The following is an 18357-nucleotide window of genomic DNA, read 5'->3' as shown; positions in this document are numbered from 1 at the left end:
GTCACGATTCTGACTTCTCAACTGTTCTTGATATTTTAGTGGACTAAAGAGGATGGACACAGAACTTCCACCTCTGCTGTCCCTAACCTGTTTGTTCCATTGAACACTAACCCAAAAGAGGTCCAGGAGATGAGGAACAAGGTGCGTACTGACAGCCGCCAGCAATCGCTGGAAACGGGTGTGTGAGAGGCGGTGGCCCGGGTGGGGCAGGCCCCTGGTGGCTGTGGGGAGAGCAGCGGGCACGGGCGGCTGCGGCCGTCCCGTGGCTGCCGGGTCCTCCCTTCACCCGCTGCGCTGTGCACGGCGGCGAGCCGCGGGCGCTTCTGGGCCCCATGCTTGAATGACGCTTGTCCCTCAGCAGAGCAGAGTTGAAGTCAGCCTGTCCCTGGCGAGAGCAGCCTTTGCCCCTGCCTTGCAAGGTCCATTTGAAGAGTTGTGAATGTCTGGTGTGTTGGAACGTGAGACCCACCAGTGTTCACAGTGTCCCTAGAAGATGGGCACACGGGCTGTCTCCCCTCAAGTTGGCAAGGGCAGTGAGACCCATGCCTGCCGAACTTGTCCAGAGGAAGCAGCAAGTCTGGAGGGTCCATCCAACCCTCTGAGTCTTGAGTTACTAATCAGGCTGGACCAGCAGCGTTAGGCAGGCAGGGTAGTCATGCAGGGCCCAGCAGGGAGCAGGGCAGCCCAGAGGAGCAGCTTGTGCGTGGCTGAGGGCCTGAGCACACACGGCAGCTTCAGGCACAGCGAGCTGTCTCTGTACTGTTGATGTGTCTCTTCTCTTCTTGCCGTCCTCAGATTCGAGAGCAGAACTTGCAGGACATTAAGACGGCTGGCCCCCAGTCCCAGGTGTTGTCTGGTGTGGTGATGGACAGGAGCCTTGTCCAGGTGAGTGCTCAGAACGGTTCTGCTGTTAGTGGGTGGGGGCTCTGTGACCGCCTGCTCCAAGTTACTCTTAAGTTGGGAGAGGATGACTATGAGGTAAGTGTCCTAGGCACCCAGTTCCCTTTGTTTAGAGTCTTCGTGGTAAGGAGTAATCGGCCCCTTTTCCTTGAGTTGTAGACCGAGCATCAGCATGCCCAGGGCCGTGTCCCCCAAGCCTGCTCCGCGTCATGCACGCCTGAGTGAGGGCAATGCAGGCTGCTGGCTTGGGCCCAGGTTTACCTGGTCCCAGCGGGAGCTGTGGGGCACGCGGGAGGAGGGTGGGGGTGGTGGACGGCGGTTCTTGTATGTGTTGCTGTCCACGACAGCGTGGTGCTTGGGAAAAGTGCAGCGGGTCCCTGTAAATGTGATGTACATTTACACGCGTTTCTGTAGAAGGACTGCCCGTTGTGGCACCCTGAAGATAACTGTGTAAGTAGTTATCTCTGACAGTTACGATGCCACCCTATGCTTTAGACTCAAGTCGCCAGGGTAGGTGACTGGTTGCTGTCTGTGGTGTGGGCCAGCGCGGTCGGCTCTGTGGCCCGTGTTTGCACGTCGCAGCGCCATCCCCCTGCCCAGGCCGCTGACGGCCGTCTCGCTGCATGCGCTCTGCTGCTCCAGGCTGCGCTCTGGGTGATGTGCTCGGCTGGGCCTGGCGGACTCTGACCACTCAGTTTACTGTTGCAGGACGCACCCCTCTCTGACTGTACGGAAAGAATCGAAGGGCTCGAGCGTACAGAGCAGACCTTTAGTCCCGCTAAGTCTCTCTCTTTTAGAAAGGTACTCACCGCCCCCCCTCCGCCACCTGCCGGCACCCCTTGCTTGCTGCCCGCCCTGCCTCCTCCTGTCTCTGCGCTTGGTGTTGTCTTAGGTACCGAGGAGCTTTAAACGGATCTCTGAGCTATTTGTGAGATTGTACAGAAGGTTCTGTTCTGCCCATTCTGTTCTTTAATTAAGCATTTTAAATGAGGTTGTTTTTATACTTTTCAGCATTTTTATGTTGTGCTGAGAAGTGGTTGATCTTAGTGATGTTTCTCGAGATCTGCATGTGTGACCCTGGTTGGTGCATGTTTTAGGGCTTTGCCTGTTACAGGGAGCCTGCCAGCTGCAGGAGGCTCGGGCCGGCCACGAGCAGTGTGGCGGCTCTCCCGTGAGACCTCCTCTCTCGGCATGCTCAGCTGTGATCCGAATGTGATGAACGTGGCAGTTGAGGGCTGTATGATTGAAAAATGTCATTTCAGAGGAATGGGAAATAAGACAGTCTTTGCCAGCCCTTGTTGATGAAATGTGAAAATGAAAGTGTTAGCCGCTCAGTCGTGTCTGACTCTGCGACCCCATGGGCCATAACCCACCGGGCTCCTCCGTCCATGGGACTCTCCAGCAAGAATACTGGCGTGGGTTGCCATTTCCTTCTCTAGGGGATCTTCCGACCCAGGATTTGAACCTGAGTCTCCCACATTGCAGGCAGGCTCTTTACCATCTGAGCCACCAGTATTTTTACCTAAAAAACAAAAACAAAAACGCTAGATAATTGTTTTGAATGTTGCAAGGGGGAAAAGGACTTAGCAAAGTTTGAAATCCCAAATTGTAACTGCTCTGTGTACGTGGTGCGTGCAGTCTGTGGGGAGCGTGTCTTGTAGGACCCGCCCCGGGGGAAGGACGCTTCCTGCGCACATTCAAGGACAGACGCCGCCGAGCTGTGTGTACCCTGTGGTCAAAGGGGATTTTCAGGGCCGCTTTCAATTAATACATCTCCAGTGAGATGCAAGTATTTATCAGTGTTCCAGTTGCCAGAGAAATCAGATTTGTACTAATTTGTGTGCTGATGAAATTCTTTTGCATGTTTATACATTAATCCCACAGGTCCCATTTTTCCTTGTCCTTGGAACGAAGGTCCAGTTACCATTCTCGGAGGAACTTCTCACAGCGAGGATGAGCAGTGTCTTTTTATCCCTGTCAGCTTGTTTTTCATGTTGCTTATCTAGGCCATAAGCTGTTGTGATTTTACTAGTTCATAATTTTTTCTCTCAGATACTTCAAAGTGTGTTGAGTCCATGAGCCCAGGACACTTACCATGAAAGCCCACATCTCCCTCTGGCTTTGTGGGCTCAGCCAGCTGGCAGTCATTGCTTTGCTGTCTCTCGGGCGTTACTTTGCGCTTGGTGGCTCCTGTGTGTGCCTCGGGAGGGCTGTCTGGAGGGTGCTTCTGTGAGCCGTGTCGAGGACGCCCGTGGCCAGCTGCTCGTCCAGGTGCAGCCTGGCTCTTGCTCCGCCCAGCGGTGCTCAGATGTGGGCGTGCGTCACAGTCGCCTGTGGTTGCTTCGTGAAGTGTTGGATGCCTGGCTGGGAAGCTGCAAGTCTGTGGGAGGAGGTTCCTGGCTGCTCCGGAGTCCCCGCCCCAGTGGAAGACACACTGTGAGTGTGGCCTGAGGGGCGGGTGGCCGAGGACACTGCTCCCGGCAGGCAGGTGCTGGTGTCCCTGTGTGCAGGTGTCTGTTCTGCTTGTCCTCCGCCGTCCTCTTGCTGGTGCTCACGTTTGCACCCTGGTCTTCTTCCCACTCAACGTGTTTCATTTTCACGGCGACAGTGTCTTTGACACCCTGGTGAGCAGGGCAGCAGGTCCCAGCCACACCTGATGCTCTGGTTCCCGGAGGACCGCTGAGCCCGACCGCAGGCATACTTGACTCCAGTGCTGGGTGGGCCGGCCCTCCCTTCTGGACTTTGTTATGAGCGCATTGATATTAGAGACCAGGGGCTGTAAGTCTGCTGGAAACCATCTGGCTTGTGTAGCGCGAGGTTCCCTATCCCCACGAGCACGTGTAGCCCCGCTGTGTCCTGGAGATGTGAGCCTGCAGCCCACCTGCTGGACTCACTCGGGAACTTGGTGTCGATCATCGAGTCTGTGCTTGGCCCAGCACCTGGAGTGTAAACTCAGATCTGAATAGGTTTTACTGGTGAAAACCTATGCACAGGTCAGGGCACTGGGCCAGGTTTGCACAGTTTTGGGGATGGAACTGTCACCCCACCCAGACCCTGTCAGTCAGGTGCAGAAGTTGTTGCTGGGCGTCTGTTTGGCTTGAGCCTGTGGTGGTGGCTCCCAGGATGGAAGGGTGAGAACCTCCGGGGGCTGCTGCAGGGAGCAGCCCTTCCACATCCCAGTTCCTCAGTCCTGTTGCTCAGCAGCAGGCCTGGGGCCCTCTGCGTCCCCTCCCTCTGGAGTAACAGGGTCCTCTGTCCCCGGGTCTGTTCAGAGCTTCTGGAAGGCAGCTCAGCCCTCAGCTGAGGAGTTTGGAAGATGGAGCTTCCTGCCTGTGGAGCAGGACCCAGCCGTGCTGTACCTGGATGACCAGGTGTCCCGGAGGAAGGGCCTTGCTTGACCACAGGGCGTAACTGAGGTTGTTTCTTGATATTTTATTCCTTTACTCCTTGTGAACATTAGGTTAAATGAATGTGAATGTTCCTCTGAGAGCTTGACTCTCCCTCCTCTTATTGGCAGTGACACCAGGATGCAGATGCCACTCCCTAGTTGCTGCAGTTTCGAGGACGTCAGAGCTCAGCCCGTCTCAGCCTCTGTCAGCCCCTCTCAGGGAGAGTAGACGAGAAGGGGCTTGTCTTGGGGCACAGAGCTGACTCAGGGCAGATAATGACCCCATCACTGTCTGGGAAGTGAGGCGCCTTCTGGGTGAAAAGCCAGGATGCCTGGGGTCAGGCCTGCTCAGGAGGAGCCCCCCACCCCCATCTAGGCAGCTGATCTCTGATCTGCAGGCTCTTTGGGCACAGGCTGCGAGCTCCAGCCTTTTCCTTCTCCCCTTCTGGGTCCACGTCACTGGACAGTGACCCCTCGGCCCAGGTTCCCAGGGCAGTGGTTGGCTGGTGAGCTGAATGCTGCGGGCTGGCCTGACTCTGTCCCTGGTGCCTGGCGCGTGCATGCCCTCTGCCTGCGGTGTTGCCCCGAGGACAGCGCTGCCGGCCCGGCCTGATGTCTGAGCAACCGCAGCGCCTCCTCTCGTCACTTGTTCTCCACAGTTACCGCTAAGTCACGGCACGTGTTTGAGTTCTGCCTGCCCTTTCTCAGACATGAGCTCCAGAGCATGTGGGGCCAAGCAGGCAGGCTGTGGGGCACAGGTGTGGGTGGGCTTGGCGCCAGGGCCGGCCTGCCCGCTGCCCGCATCCCTGGGGGTGGCCTGCTCGCTGCCCGCATCCCTGGGGCCGGCCTGCTCGCTGCCCGCATCCCTGGGGCGGCCTGCCTGCTGCCCGCATCCCTGGGGCGGCCTGCCTGCTGCCGCCCGTGGGGCCTGACTGCTCAGCCTCCTCGTCCCAGGTGGGACCACCGTGTACTTCGCTCTGCTTAAGCTTGCTTTCTTCTTTTGTGTGAGTTCTTAGAGTTGTCCAGATTCCTCAGACAAGCCCTGGTGTTCTGTGTCGTGTTGTCATCTCTTTGTGTCTGGGAACAAGTTCCAGGCTTTAGTTACTGAGCAGATGCACAAAGGAGCCGCGCTTGTCTGTGCCTTTAGAGCAGGTGCTCGTCTCTGAGCGCGCCTGCCCGAGTGCTGTGGGGGACGTTGTCCAATGGGGAGGAGGGTGATGGGCTGGAGGAACCCTTCTGCATCCCTGTCTGAGGACCTGGCGCCCCTGGGGTGCCCTCCACACTCCAGCTGCACGTTGGGTCCTTTGCACCTGAGATCCGGAGGCCTCCCCTGGGGGCTGCTCCCCCGGTACGTTCCGTCTGCAGCACCAAAGCCCTGCTTCTCTGTCCTCCACGCTGCAGTCTGCTGCCCCCCCGAGCCTCAGGCGCCCTTCGAGGCTGCTGTGTCCCCTGTCGTCCGCCCGCACCCCCCCCCCCCGCCTGGGAGGAGGGAGAGTCCCGGGGGCCCCTACAGACGGTTTGTCCCTTTCTGTCTGCAGGGTGAGCTAGTGACGGCCTCCAAGGCCATCATTGAGAAGGAATACCAGCCGCACGTCATCGTGAGCACCACCGGCCCCAACCCCTTCAACACGCTCACGGACCGCGAGCTGGAGGAGTACCGCAGGGAGGTGGAGCGCAAGCAGAAGGGCCCCGAAGGTGAGCCTCGCGCGGTCCCAGGGGAGACCGAGGCCTGCGAGCGCCTGGTCCCAAGGGGACTTCAGGTGCACGTCCTGACCTCCGCTGGGCTAGTCCCGGAGGACGTGGAGGGTCATCACGGTTCTAATTGGTCTGGTCGGGAGAGTCCTCGTGTGAGAGAGGTCCTGCCTGCGGTCAGACGCGGTGGGGGGGACCCCTGCTGGTCCGAGCACCACACCAGCACAAGGCGGGGTCTGAAAGGAGCCCTGCTTGTCAGCGCTGCTGTGAAGCCTATTGTGGGTGAAGAGGGAGAGAGGGAGTGCGTGGGCCTCTGTGGCCTCGGGAGCCCTGGCAGGCCCTCTCCTGTCCAGGTTCCGGGTTGTGCTGGTCAGTGCTCCCATCTCCTAGCTGGATAGCCGTCTGTGTTGAGGGCTCAGGACGACCAAGGAAGAATGCATCAATTAACCTAGAATAGCTGGTGGGCAAACCAGTCTGAGTATTGCTTTTAAGATACAGTCTGCCTTTGATGTCTGTAGTACTTCATTGTTGACAGTTCCCCGAGGAAGGGCCTTCTCTGAACTGTCTGGTCTCAGTCATACCCCAGTCGTTTTTGAACAGTTATGTTGTGGTAGGCCTGTGAGTGCTCTGCGTGCCCATGTTTCATTTAGCTCACAGTAACCCTGAGTGCTGGGCCTTTTCTCACCAGTCAGAGCAGAGAAGCCTGTTCCCTAGAACAAGGCCGTGTGTGGCAGAGGCCCACCTGGGTCTGACCCACACCCCTGCACCCAGTTTCTCCACGTTCATCTCAGCCGCAGTCACCGCATGGGGTTTTCTCTGTAAGCCCCGAGGGCTCCCTGGCCGGGCGTGGTCATAGGCCCAGGGCCTCGTGTGACCCCTTTCCAGACCCTGTGGAGAGGGGGCTCAGGCTGGGGCCATCTTCCTGTTGGCAGCTCACGGAGGCTAGGAGGACGTGGTTTTGTAAAACATGTTGGGACTATTTTGCAACAGAGGAAAGTAAACGGCTCTGAGAGCCAGAACCTCTTGGAGCAGTTTGTTTCACGCTTCAGGTTTTTAAAAGCGGATTCAGATGTTTCGATGGCCAGGAGAGAAGCTGGCCTCCCACTGCATCTGACGCAAAGGCTTGGGGGTCTGAACCGCTCTCCCAGAGTACCCGGATTGGTTGCCGTGCAGACCCTGGGGCAGGACGTCCCCTCAGGAGGCTCATGCCGCTGTTCCCGGCCTTAGCGTGCACACTTCTCCCTCCTGGGATGGAGGTCCCGCGGTCACCCTCCAGGGTCGCTGGGGGACCATCCTGGGAGCCATTTCTGCTTCAAACACTTTCTCTATTTCCCCTAGTTTAATTTTTCTTTTTAGTCTTGTTTTAGGTCAGCTACGTAATGCATTATGTGGCTGCTATTGAAATTTGAGTTGTGAAAAAAGGCTGCTGTTGAATTGTTTTTCAGTGTGGTAAATCCTCACTGCCTGTCACTTTTTGTTCTGTGTACGTTCAAGTTAAGACACGGTACGCGTGGATTCAGGGGCAGCCTGATCTTTGGGTCACAGAGCTGATTGTGACTGCTTCCTGGGCGGTGCAGGCAGCCCTGCAGGAAACCCTGTGTGATCCACGGCCCTGATTACTGCCTTAGTGGGAGCACGCCTGCGGGCCTGAGCTCCCGGGCCTGTAGCCTAATCCCAGCTCCTGTGCCCAGAGACGCGTGTCTGCCCTCTGGCCTCTCCCAGTGTCTAAGAAAAACCCGGATTTTTTTTTTTTTTTTGAGTTTAACCACAAGACATGAGAGTTTCCTCTGCACGTCAAGGCTCGGTCAGGAGGGATAGTAGAGGGAGTGAGTGGGTGGATGTGTGTGGGATCAGCGGTGAGCATGCTGTGTGCTCACAGAGCTGTCACCTGGGAGTGGCAGCCAGGGGCCCTGCCGGGAAACCCCTGCCCAGCACTGTTGCCAGCTCTTGGCGTGGCGGGAGGTGGTGGTGTGCGCTGCAGGTGAGACTCAGGCTGTGTCCAAGGTCAGCACTTCAGGCACAGGGAAGAAAGCCTCCGGCCTCTCTTCCTGGTGGAAGGAATTTGTGCCCCCAGGCAGGAGATGTGCCGGCCTCTGTGCATAGACACCTGGCTTCAGGAAGGGAGCTGTAGGCTTAGGAAGCCTAGGGAGGTTAATTTTTTCAAAATATGGCACTTACTGGCCCTAAGCTATTAACATAAAAAGTGTAAATGAGACAGGAGACTCTAGGAACTAGGGTAACAGTGGTATACACTTTTCCCTAAATGAGAGGTAGACTTGGAATTTTCTGGATCCTAGTTCCTGTCATTTTTTTCTCTGGTTCTTAGCGCCTTTTATTTTAGGAAAAAAAATATGCATTACAGGTGCCAAGTTTATTCTTTTTTAATGTCTATTTTATGTATTTATCTATTTTATTTATTTAATATCTATTTTATTTCACTGTGTCAGTCTTAGTGGGGCTTCTCTGGTGGCTCAGAGTCTGCCTGCAGCATGGGAGACCTGGGCTTGATCCCTGGGTTGGAACATCCTCTGGAGAAAGGGCCTGGCAACCCACTCCAGTATTCTTGCCTGGAGAATTCCATGGACAGAATAACCTGGCAAGCTACAGTCCATGGGGTCACAAAGTTGGACACGACTGAGCGACTTCACACTTTGACTTTTTCACCAGTCTTCGTTGGGCATGTGGGATCTAGTTATTCCCTGACCAGGGATCAGACCTGGGCCCCCTGCATTGAGAGTGTGAAGTCTTAGCCACTGGACCACCAGGGAAGTCCCTACAACTGCCAGGTTTAAATGCTCTAAATAAAAGATTAAAACCAAGATTGTGCTCATGGAGTGTCCCTTGAAGTGGCAGGTAGGGCGTGGGTGCTTGGGACCCTCGGCCCTTCTCAGCAGTGGGATGCTGAGGGCGTGGGGAGGGGCTCCTCACTGGGGGGCCCGCCAGGGGTCCCTGTTCAGCACATCACAGAGGCAGCTGTGGCATCCTGAGATGCAGAGCCACACCCCAGTCCTTGTGGGCTTTCTTCATGCTCTTTGAGACGGCAACTGGGGAAAGCAGAGGACACTGGCTGTGGGCGCTTCACTTCCCGGCTCCGGCCTGTGCCCTCCTGGAGGCGGCTCCACGGCAGGGCAGGCCGGCCCGGCTGCCTCGGAGGAGGGTGGCGGGGAGGCCCTGGGTTCACAGCTCTTTACGCGCTCCCCCCGCGTTTTGTGCATCTGCAGAGAATCTGGACGAGCCGAGAGAAGAGCAAGAGAAGAGCCCTCCGGAGCCACACACACCTCCCAGCTCCCCTGTCAAGCTGGAGGAAGGTGAGCCGCAGGCCCGCCCCTCGGGGGAGGGTGCACTATCGCCCGGGGCGGCCTCGCTGGGAGGGGGCAAGTGTCCTGACTTTGTGGAAGAAGAGCGGCCAAGTGTGGCAGGAGCTGAGCTGACACTAACAGCCAGCGCGTGTTTGCATGGGGCCAGTGTGTCGCTGGCTCACGCGCCCGCACCTGTGTCCTGTCGGCTCTGTGTTAGTGCGGTGCGCGTGGCCGGGGAAGGAGCCTGCCTGCGTCCGTGACGTCAGTGTTGCCCACTGCTTGCACATTTCCTCCACCCTCCTGTGCTTGGGTCGCCCCGGAAGCGTCCTCTGTCACGTCCAGGCCCCAGGATTGCACCCTCTGGCCGTACGCAGAGTCCATGGCGAGTGCCGGACCCGGTGGTCTCCGGGACCGCCTTCCTGTGTCTGGGGCCCGTGGCCTCCGTGTGTGCTGGGTCGTGTCCGTGGTGCCCCCGCCCTCTGTCTGTGACCCAGTGGCTGTGACTGATGCGTAGACTCTCTACCTGTGCTTTTCTCTTCCTGTGGCTGCCTGACAAGCAGGAGGTGGATGTGCTAAAGAGTACCTGTTACCATAGTAAGTACTGCCTGCTGCCTGGCCCCCTGCTGTTCATTGGAATTCCCCGTGCTTTGCCTCTTTGTTGCTTACTAAGTTTTGTTTTCTGTTGATTCAAAATAAAAACGGAGCCTCCCCCCGCCCCTCCCCACCCCCCGCCCGCCTCCATTCCCAGTCCTTGCGCTGTGGGCAGTGACCCTCCTGGAGGGGCCGGGCCGCCTGAGCTGCAAGGCGGGCAGCCGGTCCTGGAGGCCCGCCGTCCAGGAGAGGCTGCGCAGACCACTGGGGCCTCAGAAGCCCCGGAGGCCACGTTGTCCTGTCACCTTGGAGACTGGTGCTGCTCTGTGGAGAGCTCTGCTCTCAGACCAGACCCGAGTCTAGACTGGACTCAGGCCGGGATTTTGCATGGGGGTCGCATGTATTTTGATCTTTGCTTAAGCTGGGTGCTTAAGCTTAAATCTGAGGGGGTGGGAGAGCGACATTCATTGCTATTTGTTTAATGTGACATTTGGTCCAACGGTAAAAGTTCCCCCGAGCAGCCACAGGCAGACTCGGCATGCTTCGAAGAGTGAATCCTCAGTGCCTCATGCGCAGCTAAGCCAAGCCATTTCGCTTTCCTAAGGCCCGGGGTGAGGGGCTGGCGGAGGGGGGCATGCCAGCCTCCCGGAGCTGCCCCTACCCCCACTCCTCCTGCCCCTCTGGCTTCCTGTCACCTCCTGAGGTTTGGCTAGATTGCCAGTGTTGCCTAACCTCCCAGTGGCTTGTAACTTTGTAGACTGTGTTTAAAAAATCCTCAAAACTGGCTTCCCCTGGGGTCAGTGTAGAAACCAGGCCTCAGACTTTCTTTAAAACCAGTGCCCCTTGGCTTATGCTTACGTTTCCATGTTGAGGGGCTTCCCTGGTCGCTCAGTTGGTAAAGAATCTGCCTGAGGTGTAGACACCTGGGTTTGATCCCTGGGTCAGGAAGAGCCCCTGCAGGAGGAAATGGCAGCCCACTCCAGTATTCTTGCCTGGAGAAGCCCATTGACGGAGGAGCCTGGGGGGCTACAGTCCATGGGATCGCTGAGTCGGCCACAACTGAGCGACTAACACTTTCACTTTTCCATGTTCAGCTTCTTAAAATGGCTTGAATTTTTTGCCTGTCTTTTACCTTAGAGTTCATCTCTTTTTTTCCCCTTTTGTCCTTTCTTCCCGGAGTTCATCTCATTTTGAATTCTCCGGCCTACAGTGGCCTTTGGCGGTGGTGCTGATGCGGGTCTGGGAGTTCACTCATGGTTCTCCATGAACTGCCACGGCTTAGTGTTCTCCTTGAGGGGAGACAAGGTGTCATGGATACAGATTTAGGCATAAGTTCAGGACTACTAATGCTCCTTCTCTAATGTTTCAAGTGTTTAAGGCAGAACGTTGCAGTCTTGCCTGAGAGTGTTTCCACGGGCCTTCACCACTTTGTCCATGACTGGGGACCCAGCCCCGGGACTGAGTCTGGTTTTGTCAGCCCGCTGTCCGTGGGGAGGAGCTAAAATCCATCCTGAGACCGAGCCCACGTCTTACACTGTGAGCTGCATCCAGCCTTGGAGTAGAGTAGACCTTGCTGAGAGCTCCTCACTCTGCTTTAGAGTCACTTCAGGGCAGCGTCTGTGCAGGGCCCTTGGGAGGCCGGGAGACCTGGGTGGTCACTCTGTAATGCGTCTCTCCTGCCCCACCCACCAGACCTGCCACGGGAGCCGCCCTCCGGAGATGACAGTGATGCCGCCACCTTCAAGCCGACTCTGCCCGACCTGTCCCCCGATGAGCCTTCAGAAGCGCTCGGCTTCCCGACGTTGGAGAAGGAAGAGGAGGGGCTGGGTGAAGCCGGGGGCCCTCCAAGCCCCCCTGGGTCCCCCACCAGGTCCCCCCTGGCGGCCAGCCCCGAGCCAGCCCCAGCCCAGGCAGCTGAGGAGGCCGCCTCCCCAGCGGCCGAGGACCCTGGCAGTGATGGGTCTCCGGGCAAGTCCCCGTCCAAAAAGAAGAAGAAATTCCGCACCCCTTCCTTCCTGAAGAAGAGCAAGAAGAGGAGCGACTCCTGAAGGCCCTTCCTGCACATACCGGTGCCGCCAGACTGTCCCGGTCGCGTCGCGTGTCCCGCCTCCCTGTGTAACGGAATGCAGAGGCCCGTCCCTGTGTAGCTAGCGCATCCCTCCCGGTGTGACCAGCCCCCACGTAGACCGGTGCTAACCTCGTGTGCGTGCAGCGGCCCGGCCCGGCCCGCGGCCTCAGGTTCTGGGGGAGACGCGGGCTCCGCGTCCATCTCCGAGCCAGCCCTGCCCTGCAGGGGTCAGCACTGGGGCCCCTCTTTAGCTCCTTGAGGACACTGTCCCCTGGGAGCTGAGTCAGGGTCCTAGCTGGACGGGGGCAGACCTGCCCGCTCTGGCCTTCCCCACTCCTGCTCTCCTCCTCTCGTGGAGTAACCCGCGCCCCATCTCTGCTAGGCTCTCCTCCACCCCCAGGTCTCAGGTGACTGAATCAGACCCGTAGCTTCCTGCTGGTGTTGCCTGGTCAGTGATCTTTGTTCAGATACACAGCCTCGGTCCTGTGAAAGCGCCCCGACAGCCCAGGCCCCTGGGATGGCCTTGGAGAGGGTCAGGGCTGAGCCGGCGCCCCAGTAGCTTGTGGCGCAGCTGGTGCTGGTCCCCCGTCCCCTCGGCCAGAACCAGACCCGGGGCCACGCTTCCCCCTGGGGCCTCCTGACCGGTCGTAGGGATGCGTCCCCGGGGGGCGGCCCTGTGGACCTCCCCAGCGGACCTGCAGCTCCCGCAGCACCGGCCGCGTGCATGGGCTGCGCTCTGCTGCTGTCTGTCCTGGGGAGGGCCCGGCACTGAGGCGGGCCTGCGCCTGCGCCCAGCTTGGCCTGGGGCACTCCTTCCCTTGGTTAAAGGGCAGCTCGGGGCAGGAGTTGGTCCCAAAGGTCCACTGACGTCCTGCAGGCACCACAAGGCCCCTCCCGCCCTCCAGCACCACATCCCTGGAGCAGAGCGTGGGGCTACTTGGCTGGAACTTGGGGTGGCCGGGGTCTCCTTGACAGTGGGCTGTCCCAGGAGCTCAGGGCCAGCCTGTTGCGACAGGCCCCTGTGGGGGCCGGGGGGGGACCCGAGGCCGGCTGCATGGCGCTGACCTCCGCTTCGAGCTTCCCGCCAGCTTCCCTGTCGTCTTGTCCCGGTGGTGGTGGAGCCCCCCCAGCCTCGCCCTGCACTCTTAACCACAGGCTCCTCCTCCCTTCTCTCACCCCACATATGCAATGACTTTAATTTCATTTTTGTAGTTTATTTTAACTCTTTGTATCTCAACATGAAGTTTAGTTGCATATACAGACACAGGCTTGGGAGGACAGGTCCTAATTTTACTCACAAATAAAATTCTTTACGCAGTTTCCTTGTCTAACCTTGGGAAGCATTCTTGCATCTTAATTCCTTTTGTTTGTTCCTTTAAAATAGGACTTCAGAAGTTTAACGTTCCAAAGATTTCAAAGCGAGCACTTATCCCTTGACCCAGCAGAGTTTGTGGCTTTGGACCATGGGGCACGCTCTGAGAAGCACCGTGCTCCGGGTGCCTGCCTGTTCTTCCCCAGAAGGCGGCGCTGGGGCAGGGCCTGGGTGAGGGGCGGGCGTCAGGCGGCCCCCCACCAAAGCGCAGACGGGAACCGGGAACCGGGCAGAGCCTGCAGCCTGTGGTCAGCACGGCTGGAGCAGCTGTCAAGCCAGCTGCTGCCCCTGGGGCCTGGGGGTGTCCCGGGGGCAGGGAGATGGCTGGGCGCTGCAGGAAGGCACTTGGTATGTGGCAGCTGCTTTATTTTGTCATTCTGAGCCCGGGCTGAGGCTCTGTGTCACTGAAAACAGAAGACAAGGCAGAAAGTCTGGAAGGTTTTAGAGTCTGAACGCGACGGGCAGGTCCATGCCGGAGTGTGTCGCACCCTGGAGCTGCAAGCCCCAGGCCCCGGAGGCGGGGTGAGGGGGCTGGAAGGGTCAGGTGGTCAGAGGGGAGCTGTCCTGGCCCAGGCCCCCCCTTCCCGCGCAGCCCCCCCCGCCCTCACACCACCGCAGGCAGCGGCCCAGCTACTCGGCCTTGAGTGTCCGCGCCGGGGGGCTCAGGGTCCGCAGGACGGAGAACGGGAGCAGGAAGAGCGCGGCGCATGCCGTGTAGCAGACGTGGGCGCCGGCCAGCCAGTAAGCTGTGGAGACAACGGGGGAGGCGACGGTGCCCCGGGCCCACCTGCACCCTCCCGCTTGGCCAGCAACCCCCCCCAGCGGCCGGGCCGGGCCTCCAGCATGCCCCGAGGGCCATATCGCGGCCTCACCTGAGGCGGCCACCACGGGGCCCACGGCCCTGGCCAGGGCGCCCAGACTCCGCAGCGTGCCCATGACCGTGCCCTTCTGCCGGGGCGAGCCTGTGGGTAAGAGAGGACAGCCGTCAGGGGCCCGCAGACCGCCTCCCAGGGGCTGGTCTCGCGCCAGGGCAGGGCCTCTCACCATAGCCGGCGACCACGGAGGACAGGCAAGGGACCACGACGGCTGCGGCTAGGGGGACACCGGGGAGAAGCCGGTCAGCCCGGAGGAGAGGCCGGCGAGGGTGGGGAGCCCCGGCCCGCAGGCCCCGCCCCGCCCACTCACCCCAGGAGTAGAGCAGCAGCCCCAGGCCCAGCAGGGGCAGTGTGTGTCCCCAGCCGACGAGGAGCGAGGCAGGGACGAGCAGCAGGATGGCCTGTGGGCGGCACAGCCGGTCTCAGAGCCCCCGCTGCCTCCGCAGAGCGCCGGCAGCGCCTCCCCCCAGCCCCGGGGAGCCCCGTACCCGCTTCACAGCCGCGATCTCCCTGCCAGGGCGGATCCGCCGGGCGTAGGCGCCCTGGATGGTGGCCATGGTGAGACCGATGAAGAAAAACATCTTCCCCTGTTCTACCCTGCGAGGGGCGAGCCGTCAGCACCCCTGTCCTGCCAGTGCTGCCCTCGCACGGCCAGGCAGCCGGGGTGACGGCCCCGCGGCGCCCGCCCCAGGACCCTGGGCTGGGCCCCAGGGACGCGTGTGCCGCGGTGGGGACCCGCCGGGTGCGGGGTGTCCTACCTGCTGAACCGGAAGCGCTGGTGCACCAGGAAGCTGAGCGTGAACTCCAGGCCCGAGAACAGGAAGAGGTAGAGGCAGTAGACTAGGCCCAGGCCTCGCAGGCTGCCAAGCCCTGGGGGGCGACGAGGAGGCGCTGTGGCCCTGACCGCACGCAGCCCCCACGGCGGCCTGAGGGACCCCCAGCCCCACCCCCCGGGGCCCGCTCCTTACTGACTCCAGTGGGCGGGTCCGGGCCGCGGGCCACGGCGGAGAATCGGAGCAGGGCCAGAGGGCTGAGCAGGTCCGCGGCCGCCCGGAACCCCAGGGTGACGGAGGGCGCCTGCGCGGGACGGCGCTGAGGGTCTGCTAGCGGGCCTGGGGTGGGCTTGACCGGAACCCGCTCGGCCCCTGCACCCTGCGGGGCCCCCAGCAAGGCCGGGGGATCTGGGGACCATGCAGCCCGGCCTCCCCAGCACCTGGGGCTGTCTGGCTCCCACCTTACCCGCTTTTCCGGGGGTAGCGTCTCTGGCAAGAAGCACCAGATGAACAGCAGGTCCGAGACAGCGAAGAGCAGGGCCAGACAGGGCACCGTCTCCGAGGGTAAGAAGGCACCCAGTGTGGGGCCCAGGGTGAAGCCCAAAGAAAAAGCCACCCCGATGACTGCCTGGGGAAAAGAGGGTGCCTGAGCGAGCAGGGAGACCCGAGCCACAGGAACCCCCACCCCTAAGCCCCAGGGCGCACTCACCATGCCCTTGCTGCGGGCAGACGGTGAGCCCAGGTCAGCGACGATGGCGGTGCAGAGGCTAACGTTCCCCTTGCTGATGCCGCCTATCACCCTGGAGGCCAGGAAGGCCGCAAAGCTCTTCGAGGCAGCCCACACGGCGTAGGAGGTGGCCACACCTGCCTGCCCCAGGGCAGGGGCCAAGGGCAGGCGCCGTCACTTGAGGCCAGGAGGGGCCCACAGTGGGGTTGGCAGGCCGGCGCAGTATCCCTGGGACCCTGCCCTGTTCTGGAGCAGCCAAAGGCCGCTCGTGTGCCCAGTGTCCCCCTGGCAGGAGCTGCTCCGCCGCACCCTGGTTCAGCTCCAGGAGCCCCGCTCCCCCCAGACACCTCCCCCGGGGAGCAGTGAGGGCCACAGAGGGAACACGGCGGGCCCACAGCTGCCTCCCAGAGGGCTGCCGGGGGACATGCATACCAGGGACAGCAGCATCCCCGGGCGCCTCCCCAGGCAGTCAGACACGGCCCCCGTGAGCGGTGCCGAGAGGAACTGCAGGAGCGAGAACACGGAGCCGATCAGACCTGGAAGAGATGGAGCTCACGGTCGCCACGCAGCCCGGGGGGCCTCAAGGGGAAGTGGCCACTCCACGGGGAGACGGGGTGGACCACGCTCCGGAGCGAAAAGGTGAGAACCAGGGAGTGCGGAGGGAGAGGGCCCCCAGCCCAGCTCGGGACCATACCTCCGAACAGGACGCTGTTGTACCTCTTCTCTGCTGGCATCCCTATGGCTGCTGCAAACCAGTCCACCCCGCGTTGCCAGGAGGCGTAGAGGGGGTCCTGGAGGACAAGAAGGCGTGGCGGGCTGGGGCGTCTCTGAGGGGCTGGGAGCCAGGAGCAGCCGTGGCGGGGTGCAGGGGCAGCGGGGCTGGCGGGGAGGGGCTCACGTGGGCACGGCCATGGCTCTCCAGCAGCCCAGGCAGTAGGGGCAGCAGCAGGGTGAAGGCCAGGAGGTCCAGCAGGAGGCCGAGGAAGACCACAGCGACCACGCGGGTTTCTGGTGCCGGCTGCTGGTGGATGGGCGGGCGCGGCGTGCAGCTCCCGCCGGCTCCGCAGCCCATGATGGGAGCGGCTCCGATCAGGCCCGGCTGAGCGTGTGGCGGGTCTGCACAAGGGCACGGTGCACGAAGGCACGTCCGGCTACCCGGCCCCGAAGCCCACCCACCTCGGGAGGAGAGGAGCCCTCCGCCCGCGAAGTGCCCCGAACCCACTGACCGCAAGAGAGCCCCTGAAGGGTCTGCCTGCCCCGTTACCCGCTGTCGCTCTGTGCACCCTGCCCCCCCGACCCTAGGCAGCAGGAAACGCAGACTGGGGGAGTTACGCAAAGAAACGGACAGCTCGGGAGGCCGACCGAGCGGGGGCCGGGCGGGGCATCATGGTCCCGGTACCTCCCGGTCCCCGCCCCACGGCCCCGGGCGGAGCGGTCGGGGAAACCCAGGCCCAGGCGGGAGCAAGGGGCAGCCTGGCGAGCCGGAGAACTACCCCTGCCCGCCCCGCCCCGCCCCGCACCTGCGGCGGCCGCGCGCAGCACAGACCAGGGGATGGACGGATGGACTGAAAGACGCGCAGAGGTCCGCCGGGAGGGCGGGCACGCAGACCCCGCCCCGCCCACCCGGAAGCCGGCGTGTTCCCCTGCTCGGAAGTGGGCGTGGCTTAACCATCCGGAAGTGGGCGGATACTCTCACCCCTTTTTCCGGCCACTGGGCTGGGCCGGGCCGGGCTTGCCCGGCTCTGTCCGGGGCTGGCGTCCTGGCCGGAACCAGTTCAAACGGTTTGCTCCCAGATTCTGCGCCCGAAGGACGACCCGTCTGCTGAGGACCCCAGGGTTTTGGACGCCCCGTCCGGAGGGCGGGGTCCATCCTGACCGGACCCTCCTCGTGTTGTCCGCCCCGGCCGGAGGCTTGCACCCGAAATACAGCTGCGAATACGCGGAGTCGGCGCGGGGTCGCCGGCTTGCCCGCACTCCGGCCGCCGCGGGGACGGTGGGGCGTGTAGGCGGGAATGTCCGGCGCCCTGCCTGCCCGAGGTCCCCGGGGAGGGGCAGCTGCCCGCATGGCGCCTGCGGGCCTGGCGTGGGCTCCGCCGGCAGCCGGAGCGCCTTCCTGCACCTCCCGCTTCCCCTCCGTCTCTTGAAATGCAGGCGTCTGTGGTCGAGCCGACCAGGACAGGCCACTCCTTCCTGTCCGCTCGACACTAATGCGCTCCTCTGTAGACACGAACTTCAAATAAACCTCACGGCAGCCCCTTTGCCCGGCGTACGGCTGTTCCCCTTGAGTACCAGGTCCACTCTCCCCGAGGAGCACGCGCAGCTCGGGCGTGACGGCGGAGGTGAGATGGTTGGGGGAGCGGCCCAACGTTCAGCTCTCAGAGCAGCCCTGTCTGCGCTTGGCCAGGCGGTCACAGCTGCTGTCACCACCACCTTCTTCCCCGACCCCCTATAGGCCCCCTTTGCCCGGAGGAGGCAGGGCTGAGATGGGCATTCCGCCTGGTACTAACCTTTCCCAGGACAAGGCCTGCAACGGGGTGCAGAAGCCCGGGCCGGGCTGAAGTGGGGACACAGGGTGGCACAGGACCGGAGCTGGGGCTGTTCCCCCTCCCAATAAAACTCCGCAGCAATACCTCGGCGCCCAGTCGGGTGAAGCAGCAACGGCTGATTGACAA

At 61.4% G+C, this 18357-nt stretch overlaps 2 protein-coding genes across 18 annotated transcripts in view; one reads left to right on the top strand and one right to left on the bottom strand.

Moving 5' to 3' along the window:
• The window catches only part of ADD1 (adducin 1), a 91364-nt gene extending 78104 nt beyond the window's left edge, over window positions 1-13260 (top strand). For 4 of the 12 annotated variants that reach the window (XM_043447830.1, XM_043447835.1, XM_043447832.1 and 1 more), the window contains exons 11-16: window positions 40-141; window positions 796-885; window positions 1609-1701; window positions 5827-5983; window positions 9202-9288; window positions 11563-13260. In XM_043447830.1, the coding sequence (XP_043303765.1) occupies window positions 40-141; window positions 796-885; window positions 1609-1701; window positions 5827-5983; window positions 9202-9288; window positions 11563-11918 (885 nt within the window). In that variant the 3' untranslated portion in view covers window positions 11919-13260. Of the gene's footprint in view, window positions 1-39; window positions 142-795; window positions 886-1608; window positions 1702-5826; window positions 5984-9201; window positions 9289-9839; window positions 9875-11562 lie in introns of those variants that run through there. The other 8 variants (XM_043447839.1, XM_043447842.1, XM_043447838.1 and 5 more) reach the window with 5 other exon arrangements.
• On the bottom strand, window positions 13132-17337 carry MFSD10 (major facilitator superfamily domain containing 10). Of its 6 annotated transcripts, none has more exons than XM_043447850.1 (14): window positions 17206-17337; window positions 16584-16801; window positions 16380-16476; window positions 16118-16221; window positions 15668-15826; window positions 15425-15586; window positions 15154-15262; window positions 14944-15055; window positions 14674-14782; window positions 14496-14586; window positions 14355-14402; window positions 14183-14272; window positions 13945-14056; window positions 13132-13714 (listed from the first exon to the last, which is right to left on the bottom strand). In XM_043447850.1, exons 2-14 carry the CDS (start codon window positions 16755-16757, stop codon window positions 13675-13677), a joined length of 1407 nt encoding a protein of 468 aa, XP_043303785.1. In that variant the 5' UTR covers window positions 16758-16801; window positions 17206-17337; the 3' UTR covers window positions 13132-13674. The 6 variants fall into 6 exon arrangements, with proteins under 6 accessions (XP_043303785.1, XP_043303786.1, XP_043303784.1 ...); XM_043447851.1 differs by having other exon boundaries at window positions 17232-17319; XM_043447849.1 differs by lacking the exon at window positions 17206-17337 and adding an exon at window positions 16912-17195.
• Window positions 17338-18357: the final 1020 nt, after the last annotated feature.

The sequence above is a fragment of the Cervus canadensis genome, chromosome 26 (assembly GCF_019320065.1).
Source record: "Cervus canadensis isolate Bull #8, Minnesota chromosome 26, ASM1932006v1, whole genome shotgun sequence".
NCBI classification, from domain to species: Eukaryota; Metazoa; Chordata; class Mammalia; order Artiodactyla; family Cervidae; genus Cervus; species Cervus canadensis.
This window is presented reverse-complemented; position numbering and strand designations above follow the sequence as displayed.